The 17,161-nt window shown below is 33.7% G+C and overlaps 2 protein-coding genes across 4 annotated transcripts; one reads left to right on the forward strand and one right to left on the reverse strand.

Annotated features, from left to right (window-relative positions):
* Positions 1-463: 463 nt before the first annotated feature.
* LOC143615182 (transcription factor TGA1-like) lies at positions 464-4,705 on the forward strand. 3 transcript variants are annotated; one of them, XM_077088373.1, is made up of 9 exons: positions 464-618; positions 1,085-1,247; positions 1,331-1,405; positions 1,539-1,598; positions 1,940-2,017; positions 2,087-2,156; positions 2,215-2,498; positions 2,741-2,962; positions 4,281-4,705. In XM_077088373.1, the coding sequence occupies exons 2-9, from the start codon at positions 1,086-1,088 to the stop codon at positions 4,431-4,433; spliced, it is 1,104 nt and encodes a 367-aa protein (XP_076944488.1). In that variant the 5' UTR covers positions 464-618; position 1,085; the 3' UTR covers positions 4,434-4,705. The 3 variants fall into 3 exon arrangements, with proteins under 3 accessions (XP_076944488.1, XP_076944489.1, XP_076944490.1); XM_077088374.1 differs by having other exon boundaries at positions 2,227-2,498; XM_077088375.1 differs by having other exon boundaries at positions 1,107-1,247.
* A 2,955-nt stretch (positions 4,706-7,660) lies between these two features.
* Positions 7,661-11,049, reverse strand: LOC143615183 (inositol 1,3,4-trisphosphate 5/6-kinase 4-like). Its single transcript, XM_077088376.1, has 12 exons — positions 11,000-11,049; positions 10,801-10,836; positions 10,258-10,456; positions 10,062-10,156; positions 9,903-9,968; positions 9,591-9,787; positions 9,328-9,481; positions 9,097-9,210; positions 8,440-8,502; positions 8,160-8,305; positions 7,951-8,080; positions 7,661-7,863 (listed from the first exon to the last, which is right to left on the reverse strand). Exons 3-12 carry the CDS (start codon positions 10,388-10,390, stop codon positions 7,720-7,722), a joined length of 1,242 nt encoding a protein of 413 aa, XP_076944491.1. The 5' UTR covers positions 10,391-10,456; positions 10,801-10,836; positions 11,000-11,049; the 3' UTR covers positions 7,661-7,719.
* Positions 11,050-17,161: the final 6,112 nt, after the last annotated feature.

Raw genomic sequence — 17,161 nt, forward strand, 5'->3', positions numbered from 1 at the left:
TGAGACTAGATTCACATATAACGTTTATATTTTGTTCAATATCTTAGTTTAAGAGTGAAGGATTTTCATGAATGAGACTAGATTCACATGTAACGTTTATATTTTTGTTCAATATCTTAGTTTAATTTAATGTCAACTTAAATCGCTTTTTATGAAATCAAATACAAAACGAATAAATTATCCTTTTAAAAATAATGGTAATATTTTTTTGTCCAAATCCACATATATTGAAAGAAAAAAACAATTTTAATTTTAATTTTAATTTTAATTTTAAATGATGACATCATGTGGCACCATTTTCATTCATTCGAAGGGACGGATTGACAATAAAATACATTCATGCTACAGTCATACGCACCAATTTTATTATATGCTCTGTAATATTATTATTATTATTATTATTATAATAATACATACAATATATTACTATTACATAGAATATATCTATCTATCTATCTTTGTATTTATTTTAAACTAGAACCTGTAGTCTTCGAATTCGATTCTTCTTCACCAATCGATTACCAGAAGCTAGCTAGGGTTTGTTCAATAGATTATCATCTATCTATCTAATTGATTGATTAAATCCACAGTCGAAAGCTCTTCATGTAATCGCTTCAGGTTCGTTCAAATCTTTCAAACCCTGTTTTCGGCATTCAAATTCGTTTTGATTTGATGTTTCAGCTCATTTTTGTTTGTTTGATTAGTATTATTATGTTTCTTGATGATTTGATTGTGGGTTTGATTTGATAGCTGCTGAAACGTTGACTGTAGTTGAAGATTAGTATATTATGATAGTAAATGAATATTATTATTTATTTTTTTTGTAATTGATTTTATAAATGAATAAACTTTATGTATGTATTGTATGTATGGCTTTTGATTATGTTGCCTTGAATGTTACTTTCATGATAAAGTTGTTGCTATTTTTGTTGGTGATTTTTACTATGCTGCAACTTGGTTTGACTTTTATGAAAGTGGTCAGATGGATGTGTGGTTGATTTTGGTTTGAGGTCTGTAGTTAGTTAGTTGTGTTTAACTTTATATGGTGCGGATGCATATTATATTCATTCGACTGACTAAGCAGGATGAATTCTTCATCGACTCAGTATTTCAACGCCAAGAGGATGGATGTGGTGTACGAGCCGATGCACCAGTTTACCATGTGGGGAGATTACAAAGGTAATATTTATCAAGATGCAGCTTCAACTATGATTATACAGATGGATGCAAAGATAGATAACCAGCTGGTATGCATTTTCATCTTTCTCTTATGTTTTTAACGATAGTATTGCTTTTCCTAAAAGTGATGTGCGTAATTATGTTTTATTAGTCGGAGTCTGCTTCGCATACGACAAATGGACCGTTGAATCAGTGTGATCAAGAAGCTAGTAAACCAGCTGATAAGGTACGAGATACTGCATCTTCATTGTGGACTAGTTGCTGATAAATTGGAAACTGTGTTGACAACAATGCATATTAATCCTCTTTCATGCTATTCTGTTTTAGTTACCTCTCATTAAGTGAAGTTTAATGTTCAGGTTCTGAGACGCCTGGCACAAAACCGTGAAGCAGCTAGAAAAAGTCGGTTGAGGAAAAAGGTAAGGGGAAGATGACGCCTTTTCAATTTAGCATTATCGAAACCGCTTTCATTTTTTACAAGATTGTGCATAAAGTTTCATAACTTAGCATTGCTTACGACACCACTAAAAGCTTAGTTTCTTAAAACATCTATTTCCATTGTCAAAGTTAATTCATCATCATCATCATCATCGTACTCAGTATATCCCACCAATAGCAAAGCTATGGTAGGGTCTGAGGAGGGTAAGATGTAGGCAGCCTTACCTCTACCCCATTGTCAAAGTTAATGAATCTTGTAATTACACTAGAACATGTTTGATTATATAAACCCTAACTGTGAATCCTGAATCTTGATTCATAGGCCTACGTTCAGCAATTGGAAGCTAGTCGCTTGAAACTGCTTCATCTTGAACAAGAACTAGAACAAACTAAGGCACAAGTAAGTCAACATTGACTCGCCCTCCTTGCAATATTAAATTCCGTAGCTTAATTTTCTTGATTTCTGCAGTGTGCTTTAATGAGTGGTGGAGTCAATGCTAGTCAACTAGGGTTCCATGGAGCTGCAAATGCAAACTCAGGTATATATTCTTAATATGCTCTTAACTGAAATACCTGTTTTTTTAAAAGGCCTCTCAGTGACACCTGCAGGAATTGGTGCATTTGAGATAGAATATGAGCAATGGGTTGAAACACAAAACCAAAAAACTAAAGCTTTAAAGTCAGCATTACATTCTTCTTTACCCGATCCCGAGCTTGATATACTTATAAAGGACACATTAAGCCACTATGCAAATCTTTTTAGCATTAAAGCAACTGCTGCAAAGGCTGATGTGTGCTATCTCATATCAGGCGTTTGGAAAACATCAACCGAACGCCTTTTCTTGTGGATTGGTGGCTTTCGACCTTCTGACCTTCTTAAGGTAATAAAACAATTTGACTTTTTTTTATTATTTGTTCATTTAATATTTTTTTTTTTCTTTTGGTTGGTGCTTATTCCACCAATCATTAAAGTTATTTCCCACTTTCATTGAGCAACAATCTGTTGAGTCACAGTTATGCTGCATATCTATCATGGGTGCTTATCTATTAGATAATAATAATCATATTATTATTATTAATTTATTATTATTATTATTATTATTATTATTATTATCGTGTGTAGGTTATTGTACCACAGCTTGACTTGTTGGACCAACAATCACATGATTTGTATAACTTGATTCAAGCGTGTCAGCAAGCCGAAGATTCTCTCTCACAAGGAATGGAAAAACTTCAACAAACTCTGGCTGAGGCGGTGGCATGCGGTCAAGCTTTGAGTGGAGGTAGTTATGAGATGAATAACGCAATGGATAAATTAGAAGAGCTAGTAAGGCTTGTTATTCAGGTAAGACTTTCTTTTATTGTACAATTAAACTATACTTAATGTTTTTTTTTCTCATAAAAGTCCTTTTCTCTAAAATGAGTTTATCTTTAAATTATATAGAAAATTCAACAAAAGCACCCAATTTACCATTTTACCCTCACATCTATTTATAGAGACAAGTCAAATTCCTATAAATTTAAATTATTGTGAGTGTATGAAAAAGAGATATATGATAAAAATAAGTATTTGTGAGTAGGACAAAGTTAGAGACAGAAAATGGGATGTGAGTGGTTTTAAAAAATAAACAAATTTTAGAGGAAAATGCGTTTTTTTGTTAAAGTATATAGATAGAGATAGAGAATGGGATAACAATCTTTTGTATATAAAAACCAATACACTTTCTGTATTTTCTTGTAAAAGTCACTTTTAACAATTTTTTACACATAAAAAACCGACACACCTTCTATTTTTTTTACCATAAAAGTCCCTTAACATATTAAATTTGTAAAAAAAATCTCTTAATTTTGATTGGATGAAATTATAAAAACATTATTTTACATTATAATAGCGATAGAAAATCATTTGTTAATTTTTTACATATTTTAAATTTATAGACTATTTTATATGTTATTATTTTATTTTATTTTAAGTTACGCTATCCACACTCATGCACCTTTATTAAATTCAGGGGAGGCTCGGAGGGTGTGCGAGCCGCACCATCGGCCGAGGCATATAAGTTTCGGGGGCACAAATTTTTTTTATACATATTACATATATATGTTTTTTGATGTTAAAAATAAGGTTATTTGCAATAGTTTATGAGATAATTACATGCTCAGAAAGGTTTTTGCTTATAATAAATCGGTCGATAAAAGTTTTATCCATTTACGCTAGCGAATAAAAAAATTTCGTTAAGGCATACGGGCCTTTTTGTTTTGACTCGGCCGAGGTATTTAAATTCTCGGAGACGGCCCTGATTAAATTGCTTTTGAAATGTTATCATCAACTTATTGAATTTAAAAGTGGAAAAGAAAACACGAACATTGAACGAACTTTGCCTTATCATGTGTCCATTTTTAAACATGAATTCATTTCAGTTATTTCTTTACGTAGTATTAAAAAAATTCACAATTTTGTTCAAATATAACATGTGGGGTGACTTTAATGTGTAAAAATGTTTCAGAGACTTTTATGAGAAAAAGAAAGAATCAAAAATATGTTGGCTTTTTATGTAGGAAAAAATTGTTAAGAGACTTTCATGAGAAAATATAGAAAGTATGTTGGTTTTTTATTGTATTTGCCCTGAAACAAATTGTGATCCTTGAGTTATTGTGAGCAGGCGGATTTTGTCCGTCATGAAACGCTTCAACAGACCCTACGTTACCTAACAACACGACAAGCGGCTCAGGGGTTAATATCTTTAGGTGAGTATTTTCAACGCCTTCGTGAGCTGAGTTCAGCTTGGGCTATGCGACTTTGTGAACCCGCCTAATTATGCTTCTTGAACCCACCCACCCACCCACCATGCTTGTGTATAAAGAAATGGGTCTATAATTAGTATGTTAGCAGATTTCAATAGCCTTCCACAATTGAGAAGTTATATATACCAACATCATCATCATCATGTCATGAGTATGAGTGTGTGTGTTTGTATAGTTTATATTCTCTTGTAGATAATTTTTGGTGAGTATTCAAGACATGGAGATTGTTGTTTTAAGACAATTGTTTGTGGTATGGTTTATACATTGTACAAAGTAGGATACCAGTTTGTTTGAAGTTAGAGTTAATGGCTATTTTCGTCCCTGTGGTTTGCTACTTTCGCCACTTCAGTCCAAAATTTTTAATTTTGTCAATTTAGTCCTCATAGTTTTAAATATTAGCCAATTACGTCCCATCCATCTAACGGCATCCAGCTATGCCGTTAGTTTAAGGGTATTTTTGTCTTTCTCCTTTTAATTTTAAGTTAATGGTCATTTTAGTCCCTTTGGTTTGATATCTTTGCCAATTCAGTCCAAAGTTTGAAAATTTGTCAAGTTAATGTTCAGTTTAATTCAGTTTTTTTATTTTTTATTTTTTTTGTTTATAACCCTGAAAAGCATAATTGAAGCCCAAAACCATCGAGCAACCTCAAATACTGGTATGCATTTACTCTGTTGACAACAGTAATCATACCCCCCCCCCCCCCTCTTATATTTAGTTTCTAGACATTTCCTAAAATCTTCTCCATGGTGGAATTCAATGGTAAAGTGGTCAAGGTAATTCCCTGAAACCGAATTATACAGAAAAAACTAAAAATTGTTTTGTTGGTTAATGTATAATAGTTGATTACGACCCAGATTTTCGTTATGATATGTTAATCTCTAAACCTTAAATATTATGCATTCATCAAAGAAACGATTTTTAGTTTTTTCCGTATAATTCGGTTTCACGGAATTGCTTTGACCACTTTCCCATGGAATTCCACCATGATGGGGGAGAGTTTGGGAACCGTCAAGAAACTAAATACGAGAGGATGGGGTATGATTACTGTTGTCGACAAGAGTAAATGCAGACTTGTTTTGGGCTTGGATAATACTCTCTAGGGTTATAGAATAAAAAACTGACTTAAATTGACAAAATTTCAAACTTTGGACTGAATTGACAAAAGTATCAAACCACAGGGACGAAAATGACCAATAACTCAAAATAAAAAGGAGAAAGACAAAAATACCCTTAAACTAACGGCATAGCTGGATGCCGTTAGACGGATAGGATGTAATTGGCTAATATTTAAAACTATGAGGACTAAATTGACAAAAATACAAATTTTGGACTAAAGTGACGAAAGTAGCAAACCACATGGGCGAAAATGGCCATTAACTCTTGAAGTTATTAAAAAGATGGAGTTTTGTACAAACTAACAATTCGATCCGGGTCAACTTCACTTGTAGTCTTCAACATGTGTATAGATAATAAACATGAAAGAATAACTACTTTTAAAACTTATGGACTATGATCTTCGACAACAAACCTGGAATCTCTATAATATCCTCGTATCGTGTTAATTTCTCCCCCTATTAATCATGAATATGGGAATCATTTATATAGATTACATGCGTTCTCTAGCTGTCGTTATATCTTCTTCAGTCATAATAATCAAATCTGATTTGAAATGTTTATCCATATAAGCCGAGAGAATAAATAATGTTTAATCAAGAGTCTCTAGGAAATGGTTAAGGGGCAATTGTGATATGCCTATCTTAACAATCATGCTTTGAACATAGGCCAAGTACCTTTAAATCATCTTATTTAAGTGATATCACATAAGGTGTCATTTTCATCAGTCCGTTCTCCCTATCTGTTCACATTTTATGTCCAATAGCAGTACAAAAAACCTTATCCCCAACAAATACTACACAAATCATATTCGGGTATCTGCTACACTCGCACATCACTTAAAAATGTCTCTGTATCTACCCCACATATCACAGCATGTGACTTTATAATGTGTTTGTTTTCTTCTAAGCTTGCAAAAAAACAAAGCGAAGCGAGAACGAAGAAAACGACAATGCATATTTTCACGTTGATATATATGTTCTAAACATGTGACGCAACATCACCTTCAATGTCATTTCATTCTATTGTCCCATGGATGAGTGGAATCATTGCAATTGGCTTAGCTTTTATCATTCGACTAAAAGAACTAGAAGTTATACACAATTTAGCAAGTATGAGGTATCTATACTAGCGGGTGCAATTAGGTCATGTATCACATTTTATATGTTTTGTTGTCTACAAATAGTCCAATCAATGAGAATTGAGATCACAATCAACTAATTAGTCGTGTATTTCCATCTTTCTAAATAGCAGTTTACTAAACAAGTATCCCTCGACAACAATTCAAGTCGATGTTGTACAAGATGTCTCAAAGAGGATCCTAAAAAGACCTATGAATAGTCAAACAAAATAAGGCAAATAATGTTGGACCTAAAGACACCTATAACTATATGCAAGATTTAAGATGGCGCGCGAAAACAAGTTGTAAACTTGCTTGTAAAGTGTTGTAAAGCAATACGAAGTGTTTCATAGAATTGATGTTTCTTAATGGCTAGTAAAGCTAATAGACAGTGAACTTGTAGTCTTGTAGAGACAAGTCAATAACACTATGCTATAAATATATTTCTAACGGTCCTAAATTTTATTTTCTATTATCATTTTCCAATAAGAAAAAATATTTTTATACCACCCATCAATCTCATTCTCAACTAGGCTAAATTCGTTAATTCATTAACACTTATCTTAATTGGAAATTTTTCCCCATTAATTTAAATTTGAACATATTTGATTGCTCTTTTTAATGGAAAGAGTACGAGTGACAGGATCAGGCCCACATAATAAACACTAACGTCATCTAACAATTTGAAAAATATTTTGTGTTATATAGTATATGATACTTGTTTCTCATGTGTTATTTACTATGTCAAGTGGCCCCTATAAAAGACCATGAGTACATCACTACGTGGCGCCCTACCACCGAATACATCCTCAAACAATGTATCAAAATTCATATAGGTTTTGATCTATATAAATTCCATCAAATTATGAAATAATCAATATCGAAAATGAGAACATGTCAACGAAATAAAAGTTGGTCAGCGTCTACTCTTAACCTCAACTGTTTTATTAACTAACTCCATTTGCCAGCAGTGGCTAGTTCCTAAACAAAATCAAAGGTACATAGTCACAAAAATTAAATACTTTAGCTTACACACACTTACATTATTTCACACACAAATACACTAAACACAGACACCCTTTCTCATATGATACTTCATTCTAATAGCATCCCAAAATGCAGGAATCGCCTTGTCATTAGACACTTCTTTAAACGATGGCAAGTAATTTACATCCACAATAACATGATCGTGTGTCCCCTCCTGAATCTGCAATAGATTTAAACAATGTTGGAGTTTCACGTTTAATAAAAAACAAATGCCAACAGGTCTCAATAGTTTGACTTTTTGACTCACCACAACATCAAATCCAAAGATGGTAAGACCAAGAACTGTTCTAAGGTAAGTTGCAGCATCTGTAACGAGCCGAATATCAAGATCGGGCTGTTCTTTATCCTTAGAGCCGTCAATAGGCAAAGATTTTAAACTGTAAAATAAAAACATGAAGATGTTAAAAAGATGTTGGATTGATTCAGATTTCAACAAATAAATGTGATGTCAAGTACCTGTCGAAGAGCAGAGGTTTGAACCCGTTTTTCTCAGACGACTTCCTCAAAACATCAGCATTTGGTGTTGACTTTTTGACTGCATAAAATACCTCTTTCCCCAACACATACATCTTGAAAAGAGTAGATGAATGATCCACGTATTCCTGCGATTCATACAAAACAAGGAAGTTATGATCCATTTGTTTGTATTTTGTAAACAACTAACGTATTAAATACAATTAAATAAAAGACTAAACTTTGTCTGACACAAGGCTTCTTAATGAATTAAATTTCATACCTGCACAACTGCTGGAAGAGGAACACTCAAACCCACAAAATCAGCAGCTTTAAAGACGATGGCCTGCCAAATAGTACATAAGTCTGTCGATGAAATACAGTTTGATAAAAAGTTAATGATCACACCTTAACTACTATGTTAGAAAATGGCCATTGGTTTTCGTTAGCTTTTGGTATTATATAAAAGGCTTTTAACTCGTAGGGTTAGGTGAGTTTTGATTTTTGGATGAGAGAGTTACAGCAAAACGTTCAAAAGAGTCGTTGGAGCCAACACTTTAGTTACTAAATGGCACACATTCATTCCTAAGAATGTTAGCATCTACATTGGGAGGGTGATGAATTCCGATAAAATCTTTAACAGTATTAATATGGATTGGTGATCTTCTTTTCATTTTATGTGATTGTGGTGAATAAAAGAAATCTTAAGACCATTGTCCCAGTAAAAGTGATTTAACATTATCGAGAGTGTGATACTTATGTTTTTTTTTTTTTGAAGTGAGAACAGGTGTGTAAAAAAGAAAATGTTGTAAAAGTATGATTTGAGGGCTTTGAACCTTAGAAGCCTCACGAAGTTAGGTCTTCACCATGAAAGTCTTTAAGTCAACATCTAATAAACTCATGTATTAAGAAACCAAACTCAAGAATCAACATGTCTTACCATACTGTGGGCGTCAGCCACACCACAAGCAACTTGAGGTTTTACAATACTTGGTAGGGATAACTTAGCTTCGTGCAGCCTTTGTTCCAATTGAACATCCTCAAAGTTATCAACCTGCAACCAATTATTCACAGTTAAAATCAATGCCAAAGTTGAACTAAAACAATCTAGCATGCAGATAACAAACAAATATACAGTATACAATACATAAATATTTATTATGTAGACAACCTTTAGAAAATAAGCCCCTCTGATTTGGTATTGGCTTTCTGTTTTAAGATTCGCCAATCCCAGTAGGATCTCTTGAATTTTCAACCGATCCACAACTGGAATAATGTTCTTAAACGGATCAATCACACAGCAATCCGGCAGTTCACCTATATACCTGATGCACAAACAGATTTATATTATATATTTACTAGAAGAGTTATTTGAACTTATAAACTCGTTGAGTCTTAACTCATGAAGCTTGAATTGAAACAGAGGTGGGTTACCTCTGTAATTCCTGCATTCTAGTGGTGTAAATAATATGATTATCACAAGAACTGCTTCTTTCAATTGAAGAAATTTCATCGGTTGCTTTATGAATAACAATATCCACTTTTTTCAACTGATTCAGCATCGGGAGGTCAAAGGTGAGAGGCAGAAATATTAACCCGTTTTTGGTAGGGCTTAATGGAAACGCACCTCTCTGCAAACAAAACATAATATATTTTATATTTCAATACTGTAATGACAAAAAGGTAAACTTTTCAATGTTATTTGTAAGGTGTTTTTTTTACTAATTAGAAGTGAAAAGTTCTCACCTTTGCAAAGTCTTGTTCTCGAGAAGGCTTCATAACATAACCGACAACCACATTATCCTCACTACACTGCTTGAAAGAATAAAAACATATATAAACAAAAGAAAAAACATAATTATGGATTCTTTTTGACATTCAAGACATAGAAACAACAATTATTACCTTTCTATTCAACTCAGATATTATCATCGGCAACTCTTCTAGTCTATTTATGAAGATCCCACTTGGATTCTTGTTTGCATCATCACCATCAACATCTAACATAGGTAGATTATTTCACATCTTTACGGATAAAAGCATTGACATATGAGCTAATGAACACATATATTTTTTTTGTGATTTGGCATATATTACTTACTTACAACCACATTCATCCAGCCAGAATTCAAGGATATTGAAACAAGTTCTTCATGTTTGTTTGAAATCACATGCAAAATAGTTTCAACTTTGTTCTCCCAAGCCAGACAAACTGCTTTTACAGTGTCATCCATACATGACGAACTATATATGAAGCGCTCTAATGAGTATTCGCATGCCAGCTTCTCAAGAAGGCTTACCTAGAGTAAGCACATCAAACAGTTAGGTATCAAATGAAGAGCTAATATTTTGTTGTTTCTCTGAGATTCTACAAGTCACTAATGTGTTTGATATGATGATGAAAACTATGTTACTAGGATGATAATCTAAGTTTCTTAGACAAAATTACACAGAAGATTTATATATTTTTCCTGGTAGAAAGGAGTTACAAAATAACTGGAACTAGAGTTTGCAAAGGATAAACTGTTGAGAAAATAATAAGATATATAAAAAGAAGCTAATCCCGATTTGATAAGAAATACATATATATGATTCAATGATCAACTGATGAAAAAAGCATGATATGATCATAGGATAGTAGTACCTTTGGTTGAGAAAGATCAGCTGCATACAACAACCCCTGCAAAAAAGAAAGAATAATGAAGAGTTAAACGCAATGGATCAAGTGATTACTACAACAATTGATTATGAATGCACATTGATCCAAACACACACCCCTTAATTTAGGGCAAAAAGAAGTGAATTTGTTTAGGTTAAAAATAGGAGGAGGAAGAAAGAGTTACAGTGGGAATATTGGAATGTTGAAGCTTGGAGAGTAAATAATGAGCTCCGGATCCAACGGAGTCCATTATTATAATTACAGAGCTGTGGAGCACAATACCACGGACTCCGGCCATCGAATTTGAATCTCAGTGATGGTAATATGATTGATATTAGAAAAATGATGATGAAGAATTGGAGGCTACATCGTCATCGACTGACCTGCCAATAGCCCAGCTCCATCTATGCTTTTATTCCATTTCTTCATCAACACCTGGTGGAAGAAGTCCCACAATAACAAACCTTTACTTTACATTCATTATCATTTTTAATATTTTATTAAAAACACTTTCTGGATTATTTTAATTTCTATAATATATGAATCAGCCTTGTGAGCTTGACAACAATACAATAATGGTTTCGAGTCAATATTCATATACATTCTTTTAAAAAAACAAATACTGTAATTAATTTATTATTTGCGTTTGCTTAGCTTTTCTTAATCTTAGTTTAAAACAAAGCTGACCTGGATAACCTGAATCTCTTGTCAATTTACTTTGGCATAGCTGTTCCCATGTATAATGAATTAGCACTTGAAGAAAGTTTTTTGAATCAGTCAATGTTACCGGTATCCAACAAAATCTAGTACTCAATGTTGATTGTTGAACCCCCTGAATCTTGACTTCAAAGGAAACAAAAACCTTGATTCTTTATACATTAAGCGCATTTGGTTCGTTAAATTCTTAGAAATTGAAATATAAATTTCTTTCTCTTTATGTGTTTGGTTCTCAAAATCTATTTCTATTGGAATTCAATATTAATTTCATTTAGCCCGTGTTTAGTTAGCAAATGAATTATAATCGAAATTCTTTTTAGTTCCATATGACGGATTTCACTATCATTTGAAGATTTGAAAGATTTTACCAAACATGAATAAAATCTCCAAACCCCACCCCATGTTGAATATTTTCCGCATAACAATTATATTTGGATATCCAAGAGTCGTGTAAACACTATCAGATCAAAATTATTTGTGGTTCCCAAATATTTTGACCGGATGAAACTCATATTTGAGAGCAAGAATCCAAGTATGGATTTGTGTATGTTATGATGAACCACAAAAGTTACGTATGATCAAGAAGAATGATATATTATGGTTGGATCAGTTATAGTTATCATAACAACGTGTTTGAAATTCAAAACATCAAAGGATGCTCCTGTGACCCCTGCCAGGGGCCGCCGTCCCTTGGACCCTGTTACCAGGGGCGTTGCCCCCCCCCCCCCCGACCCCCGCCAAGGGGGGAACGCCCCCTTGGAAATAGGATTATAAATTATTATAAGATCAAATAAGCATGCATCCCACACCCGACTTAGTTAGATTCGTATTACAATTAACTTGATCAACAAGTTAATCCCTAATTACACTAAAATCGCTAACACCCCACACTTGTGGAGGCATTCCGATTCATAGATGGTAGTTCACTCCTAGTATGGTTCAGTATCAATACAGGTACGGCAGTGATGCTTGCCGACATCGATGCTAACTAGTGCCGATTAGCGTGTCCAGCGACTATAACTAAGTTATCTACACATCTTGCATGATTTTCACATATGATGTCGGTTATGCCGATTATGCGCCCGACCACCCTAGTAACCGGCTATGAGTATGGCGTCGCCTACGCATTTGAATTTGGTTAGTCGGTAGTGCGCCAGTCACCAGTTAATGCATCTAACTCCAATTAATGTATCAGGTGTACGACGTCGGTAAATCATCTAGTGCATGTAACGCTTGTATCAGTTAAGTGCCCGACAATGGTAACCAGCTACGCATATGACGTGGATTACGCTTTTGACATTGGTTACAAGGTCAATGCATGTAGTTGATTACGCGTTCAACTCTAGTAACACATTAGACACTGGTAGCGCATCCGGCTCCGGTGCACATCTAAACCTGGTTGATGTATCAGATGCACGGTGATGGTTACGCGTCCGATGTTGGTGGTGTGTCTAGTTTCGTTTAGTGTGTTAGACATCGATTACACGTACGGTAGGTTATGTTCGTACGGATTCCAATAATTTTATTAATACCACTTCCTTTGGAAACTTCCACAAACCAGACAAGTCTCAGATACAAAATCCTTTTTTAAATTCGAATTACTTTAAATTCCATTTTCTTTTGGAAAGTTTAGATTCCAAATATATATTTGAAGTTCCAATTTATTTGATGGATTTCTATTCACACAAAAAGAATTCGCAAACTAAACGGACAATGTGATTCATGTCGCAATGATCTTGACTTAAGAAAGGCATATTATTATTGATCATTGTTTGTTCTCATTCGCTTTTAATCCAAGTTTGACTTGTTCCAAGTGTTGTGTCAAAAAAATATAAAAAAATGTAATGAAAGTTTCAAGTTTGCTTTGTTATATACAACTTAGAAGTTAAAACAAACTAACTTTTTCCAACTTCAAATTTCTTGTTAAAAGATTACATAAACATAATCAATAGATAAACAAAGGATGATAACCGACACGGGATCCGACCGTTTTGACCTAAAAAGTTAACCATTTAAGAACATAAAGCCAGCACTTTATCAAACTTATCATCTTTTAATCAAAACTCATAAAATACAACAACAATCAAACCCAGCGAGAACTCCCACCAATAACAAGGCCATCGGTAGTGTTTAGGGAGGGCGGGATGCTAGTTAAAGTTAAATCAATTACATGAATTCTCAACTAACAATATAGGAAATAAATCAAACAATTCATGTCTAACAATTGGAACATAGACGATGGATTATAATTACAAACTAAACCCTAAACGTATAGGTGATCAAAGTGAATTCGCCGCTCATAATGTTGTTGAAATCTTCAATCGACTTAGAACCGAGATGAATTACAAATCGAAAGCCTTTCATTATTGTATGATAGCTCCCAAAATCGCCTCTTGGATCCCTCTACTTGGATGGTTAAAGAGAATTCTGAAACATGGTGCTTACCTATTACAACTAGGGATGGAAAATGGTACCGAGTACCATCAGTACCAATTTGATACAGAATTTTTGAGGTTTTAGGATCGGTACAACACCGGTATTGGTATTTTCTTGGATTTTTGCCTTCAGTACCGGTACCGTACTGTAGCGAGTATTTTCGGTACCTGTGCCACCGTACCAGTACCCATATCTGGGAATTTTATCTACCAGTACCAAGATCATTCGTACTTAAAACCTTGGTTAGTTAAGCCAGTCAGTTTGCAAAATGAAGCTGACATGGTTGACGGGTACGATCAGATAGCCGAAGGGTATGGTTTGAATGCTTGGTCGTAGGGTACGACTGAGGCGTAGTCTAGGCCCCATTTTCATTATAATACGCTTGATTTGCATCTGAATACTCCTCAAACTAGTACTTAGGCGTAGGGTACACCAAATGAGCCATAGTGTACAACCTGGAGCAGTTTTCCTCCATAAACTCGATTCACAAGCATGCTAAAATCCCATCTCTTATGCCATCTTTCTCTACAACCTACAAATATAAAAAATAAAACAAAGTAACCGTATTAGATGCAAAACAAGATGAAACCGTTTACTTTAACCCTGATAATTTGTGATATTAACCATCCCATCAACCATGTCGTAAGAATCATCCCGTAAATGTCTTATTTTTTTCTTTTATGGTACCGACCATGTCGTAAGAATAATCCCGTGAACGAATTATTTTTTTCTTTTCTGGTACTGATAGAAAATTAAGCCGAATCATCAGTTCGTCACTCCTGAATAACATGAATTGAAAATAGGAGAAACATCTAACCATTTAACAATAACATTCCACATTCTGGAAGCCATCTCGCATTCACCAAAAACGCATTGAAGCACAAAGGACTAAGAATTGTCGGTATGTCACCTCCCTAATCAACCACGCCAGTCTAAGAGGAAGATGATTGAGAGATCCTCCATCCAAGAATGTTTACCTTGATAATCATATAACGATTCTATATAGTGGGTGAGACGTCATCCAGAAACACCATTGTCACACCCCAACCGACGACGTAATATATCGGGGGCGAGACATTGATTGCTCATAAGCTCAAGACACCATGAAAAATGACAATAATTATTTAATTTATTGATACACATGGTACAAAGTTTACAATTTGTACATACAAAACAAACTTAAAAAACCTAACAAGAACTAACTTTTTATTTGATAACTTAAAAGTATTCTAAATTGTCTTCAATCTTGCCAATCTAATAAGCAATTATATCCGTAGCATGTATAGAAATAGTGAGGGTCAACTAACGAAGTAGTTAGTGAGAATACATAAGTTTTGTATAGTTATATAATAAAATTGTACAACTTGCATGTAAATGATGATAACTACAAACATTTATAAATATGTTACAATAACTAATAGATGTGGACCCGTTCACTTGGTACAAAACCAAACTACTGGGGTAAGTTTATGATCCTACTAGATGAGAATAGATGAAGCCAAACCAAAAACTAAACACATAAACACATAATCACATGCCATAAATCAAGCAATAGTCAACATAAACATGCAATTGAGTTGTGTTTGTATAGATGTGGTTAAAACATGAGTATTTAATACTAAACACATGTTATCCCTGAAAATGTAAAAATGAAAAAAAGTGGTATGTAAACTCACATTGATTGGTGAATGAAAAGATCGGGTATCTGGTTAAGCTTGGGCGAGTTCTAACGAGTAATCCCTAAATAAAAGAAATTCTATATTTGTTTAGACTATGAATTTCAATACGATGTTGTTTTGGTCAAAAATTACCGAAGCAATTTAGTGATCAAACTTAGAATGTGAGGTAGTGTGTTCTTCACAAAATGGACAAGTATTTGGAGTAAAGTAAAGGGTTGACACGAGATATAGCCAGGAAAAACCCTTGATCCCTGTAAGGATCTCCGGCGAAAAACCTCGAGAGGGGAAAACTGTATGCCTACCTTAAAATTATTATTAATCGAAAAAAGTGTTACAACTTGAGAAAGAGTGTTGATCGAAGCTAAAGTTACAAAGAGTGAATTTATTGGGTGTGTGAGATGTGTTCCCTAATCGATCAACAAAGCCTCTATTTGTAATAAAGCTAAAAAACTAACATCCCTATTAATCCGGTCTTTATCTTGTTCTCTACTCCTAGCCGTTAAGGCTGTTCTTAACGTGTCTTTATCTAATACTCTGACTTTCAAGTAAGCCTTGGCATACTAGTCGTTGCATTATAACCCTCATGGAGTAACCTGCATGTATAATTAGTAAATAGAAGTAACTGGCTCTGATAATGTTGGAGCTTCACTCGGTCATCACTCATATCCGTTATAATTCTTTTGCACACAGTTTTCTTTAGTAATTTAGTGAGTCTTTATGGTTATTAAATCACCAATGGTTACCTTCAAGAATAAGTCAAAACCAAGATCGAAATTGTCTGTGAAGCTCTTTGAATGGATGAGGTATGCTTAAGTAACAAAGAAGTTGCAATTCCTTGTATACTTGGATTATTTTCAAGCATTATTAATTTGATTGAAAACAATTTGTAATATGAATTTTTAAGTGTCAAAGGTTAGACATATATAGGAAGCAGGTTTAAGTATCCTATTATGATACAAAAAGCTTTAAATGTTTTCATGTAAAGATAGATTTTTGCTAAAAATTCAAACATTCATCAAATCCTTGCTTAGAAAACTTTTTTTATGAAATAAATAGATTTCTTTGAATCTCAATATGAATGCCATGAGTTAGCTAACTGAGCTTCCTCAAAAACTTAAATCTCAATGTGGTTAAAAGTATACAAATAATGATAACGTGTATAGGTATACATACCTGATATCAACAAAGAGTTTAATTAGTTATGAACCTTTGATAAGCTTGGGTGTAACTAAGCAATTTACTTTTATGTTTTCATGGTGATGTTTGAACAATCTTAGATTTAGGTTTAAAACAACGAATGGTCAAGGTGGAGGGATCCTAAGGGTTTCAGGACAAAACCTTGATCATTTCTAATAAGCTTTGAAAAATATTTTATATCCCTACTGGAGGGATCCTGAGGTTTTCATGACGAAGCCATGTGCATCTAATTTTGATGAATATAATGATTATCTTTCAGCCTTATTTATGCCTATTTACTTTTACATTTATAAAAATGTTGTAATCAAACAGACTAT

Source organism: Bidens hawaiensis, unplaced genomic scaffold (assembly GCF_021521415.1).
Source record: "Bidens hawaiensis isolate Kalapana, Puna unplaced genomic scaffold, B.hawaiensis_p1.1 tig00041980_1, whole genome shotgun sequence".
NCBI lineage: Eukaryota > Viridiplantae > Streptophyta > Magnoliopsida > Asterales > Asteraceae > Bidens > Bidens hawaiensis.

What these genes read in the sequence shown, in the direction of transcription:
- LOC143615183 (XM_077088376.1), bottom strand. Translation starts at nt 10,390, where the DNA reads ATGGATGACACTGTAAAAGCAGTTTGTCTGGCTTGGGAGAACAAAGTT. An exon ending in GAGAACAAGACTTTGCAAAG is followed by an intron (nt 9,788 to 9,902) that starts GTGAGAACTTTT and finishes TTTTGTTTGCAG; the next exon opens with AGAGGTGCGTTTCCATTAAG. An exon ending in CTCTTCCAGCAGTTGTGCAG is followed by an intron (nt 8,306 to 8,439) that starts GTATGAAATTTA and finishes TATGAATCGCAG; the next exon opens with GAATACGTGGATCATTCATC.
- LOC143615182 (XM_077088373.1), top strand. Translation starts at nt 1,086, where the DNA reads ATGAATTCTTCATCGACTCAGTATTTCAACGCCAAGAGGATGGATGTG. An exon ending in CAAAGATAGATAACCAGCTG is followed by an intron (nt 1,248 to 1,330) that starts GTATGCATTTTC and finishes ATGTTTTATTAG; the next exon opens with TCGGAGTCTGCTTCGCATAC. An exon ending in AAAGTCGGTTGAGGAAAAAG is followed by an intron (nt 1,599 to 1,939) that starts GTAAGGGGAAGA and finishes CTTGATTCATAG; the next exon opens with GCCTACGTTCAGCAATTGGA.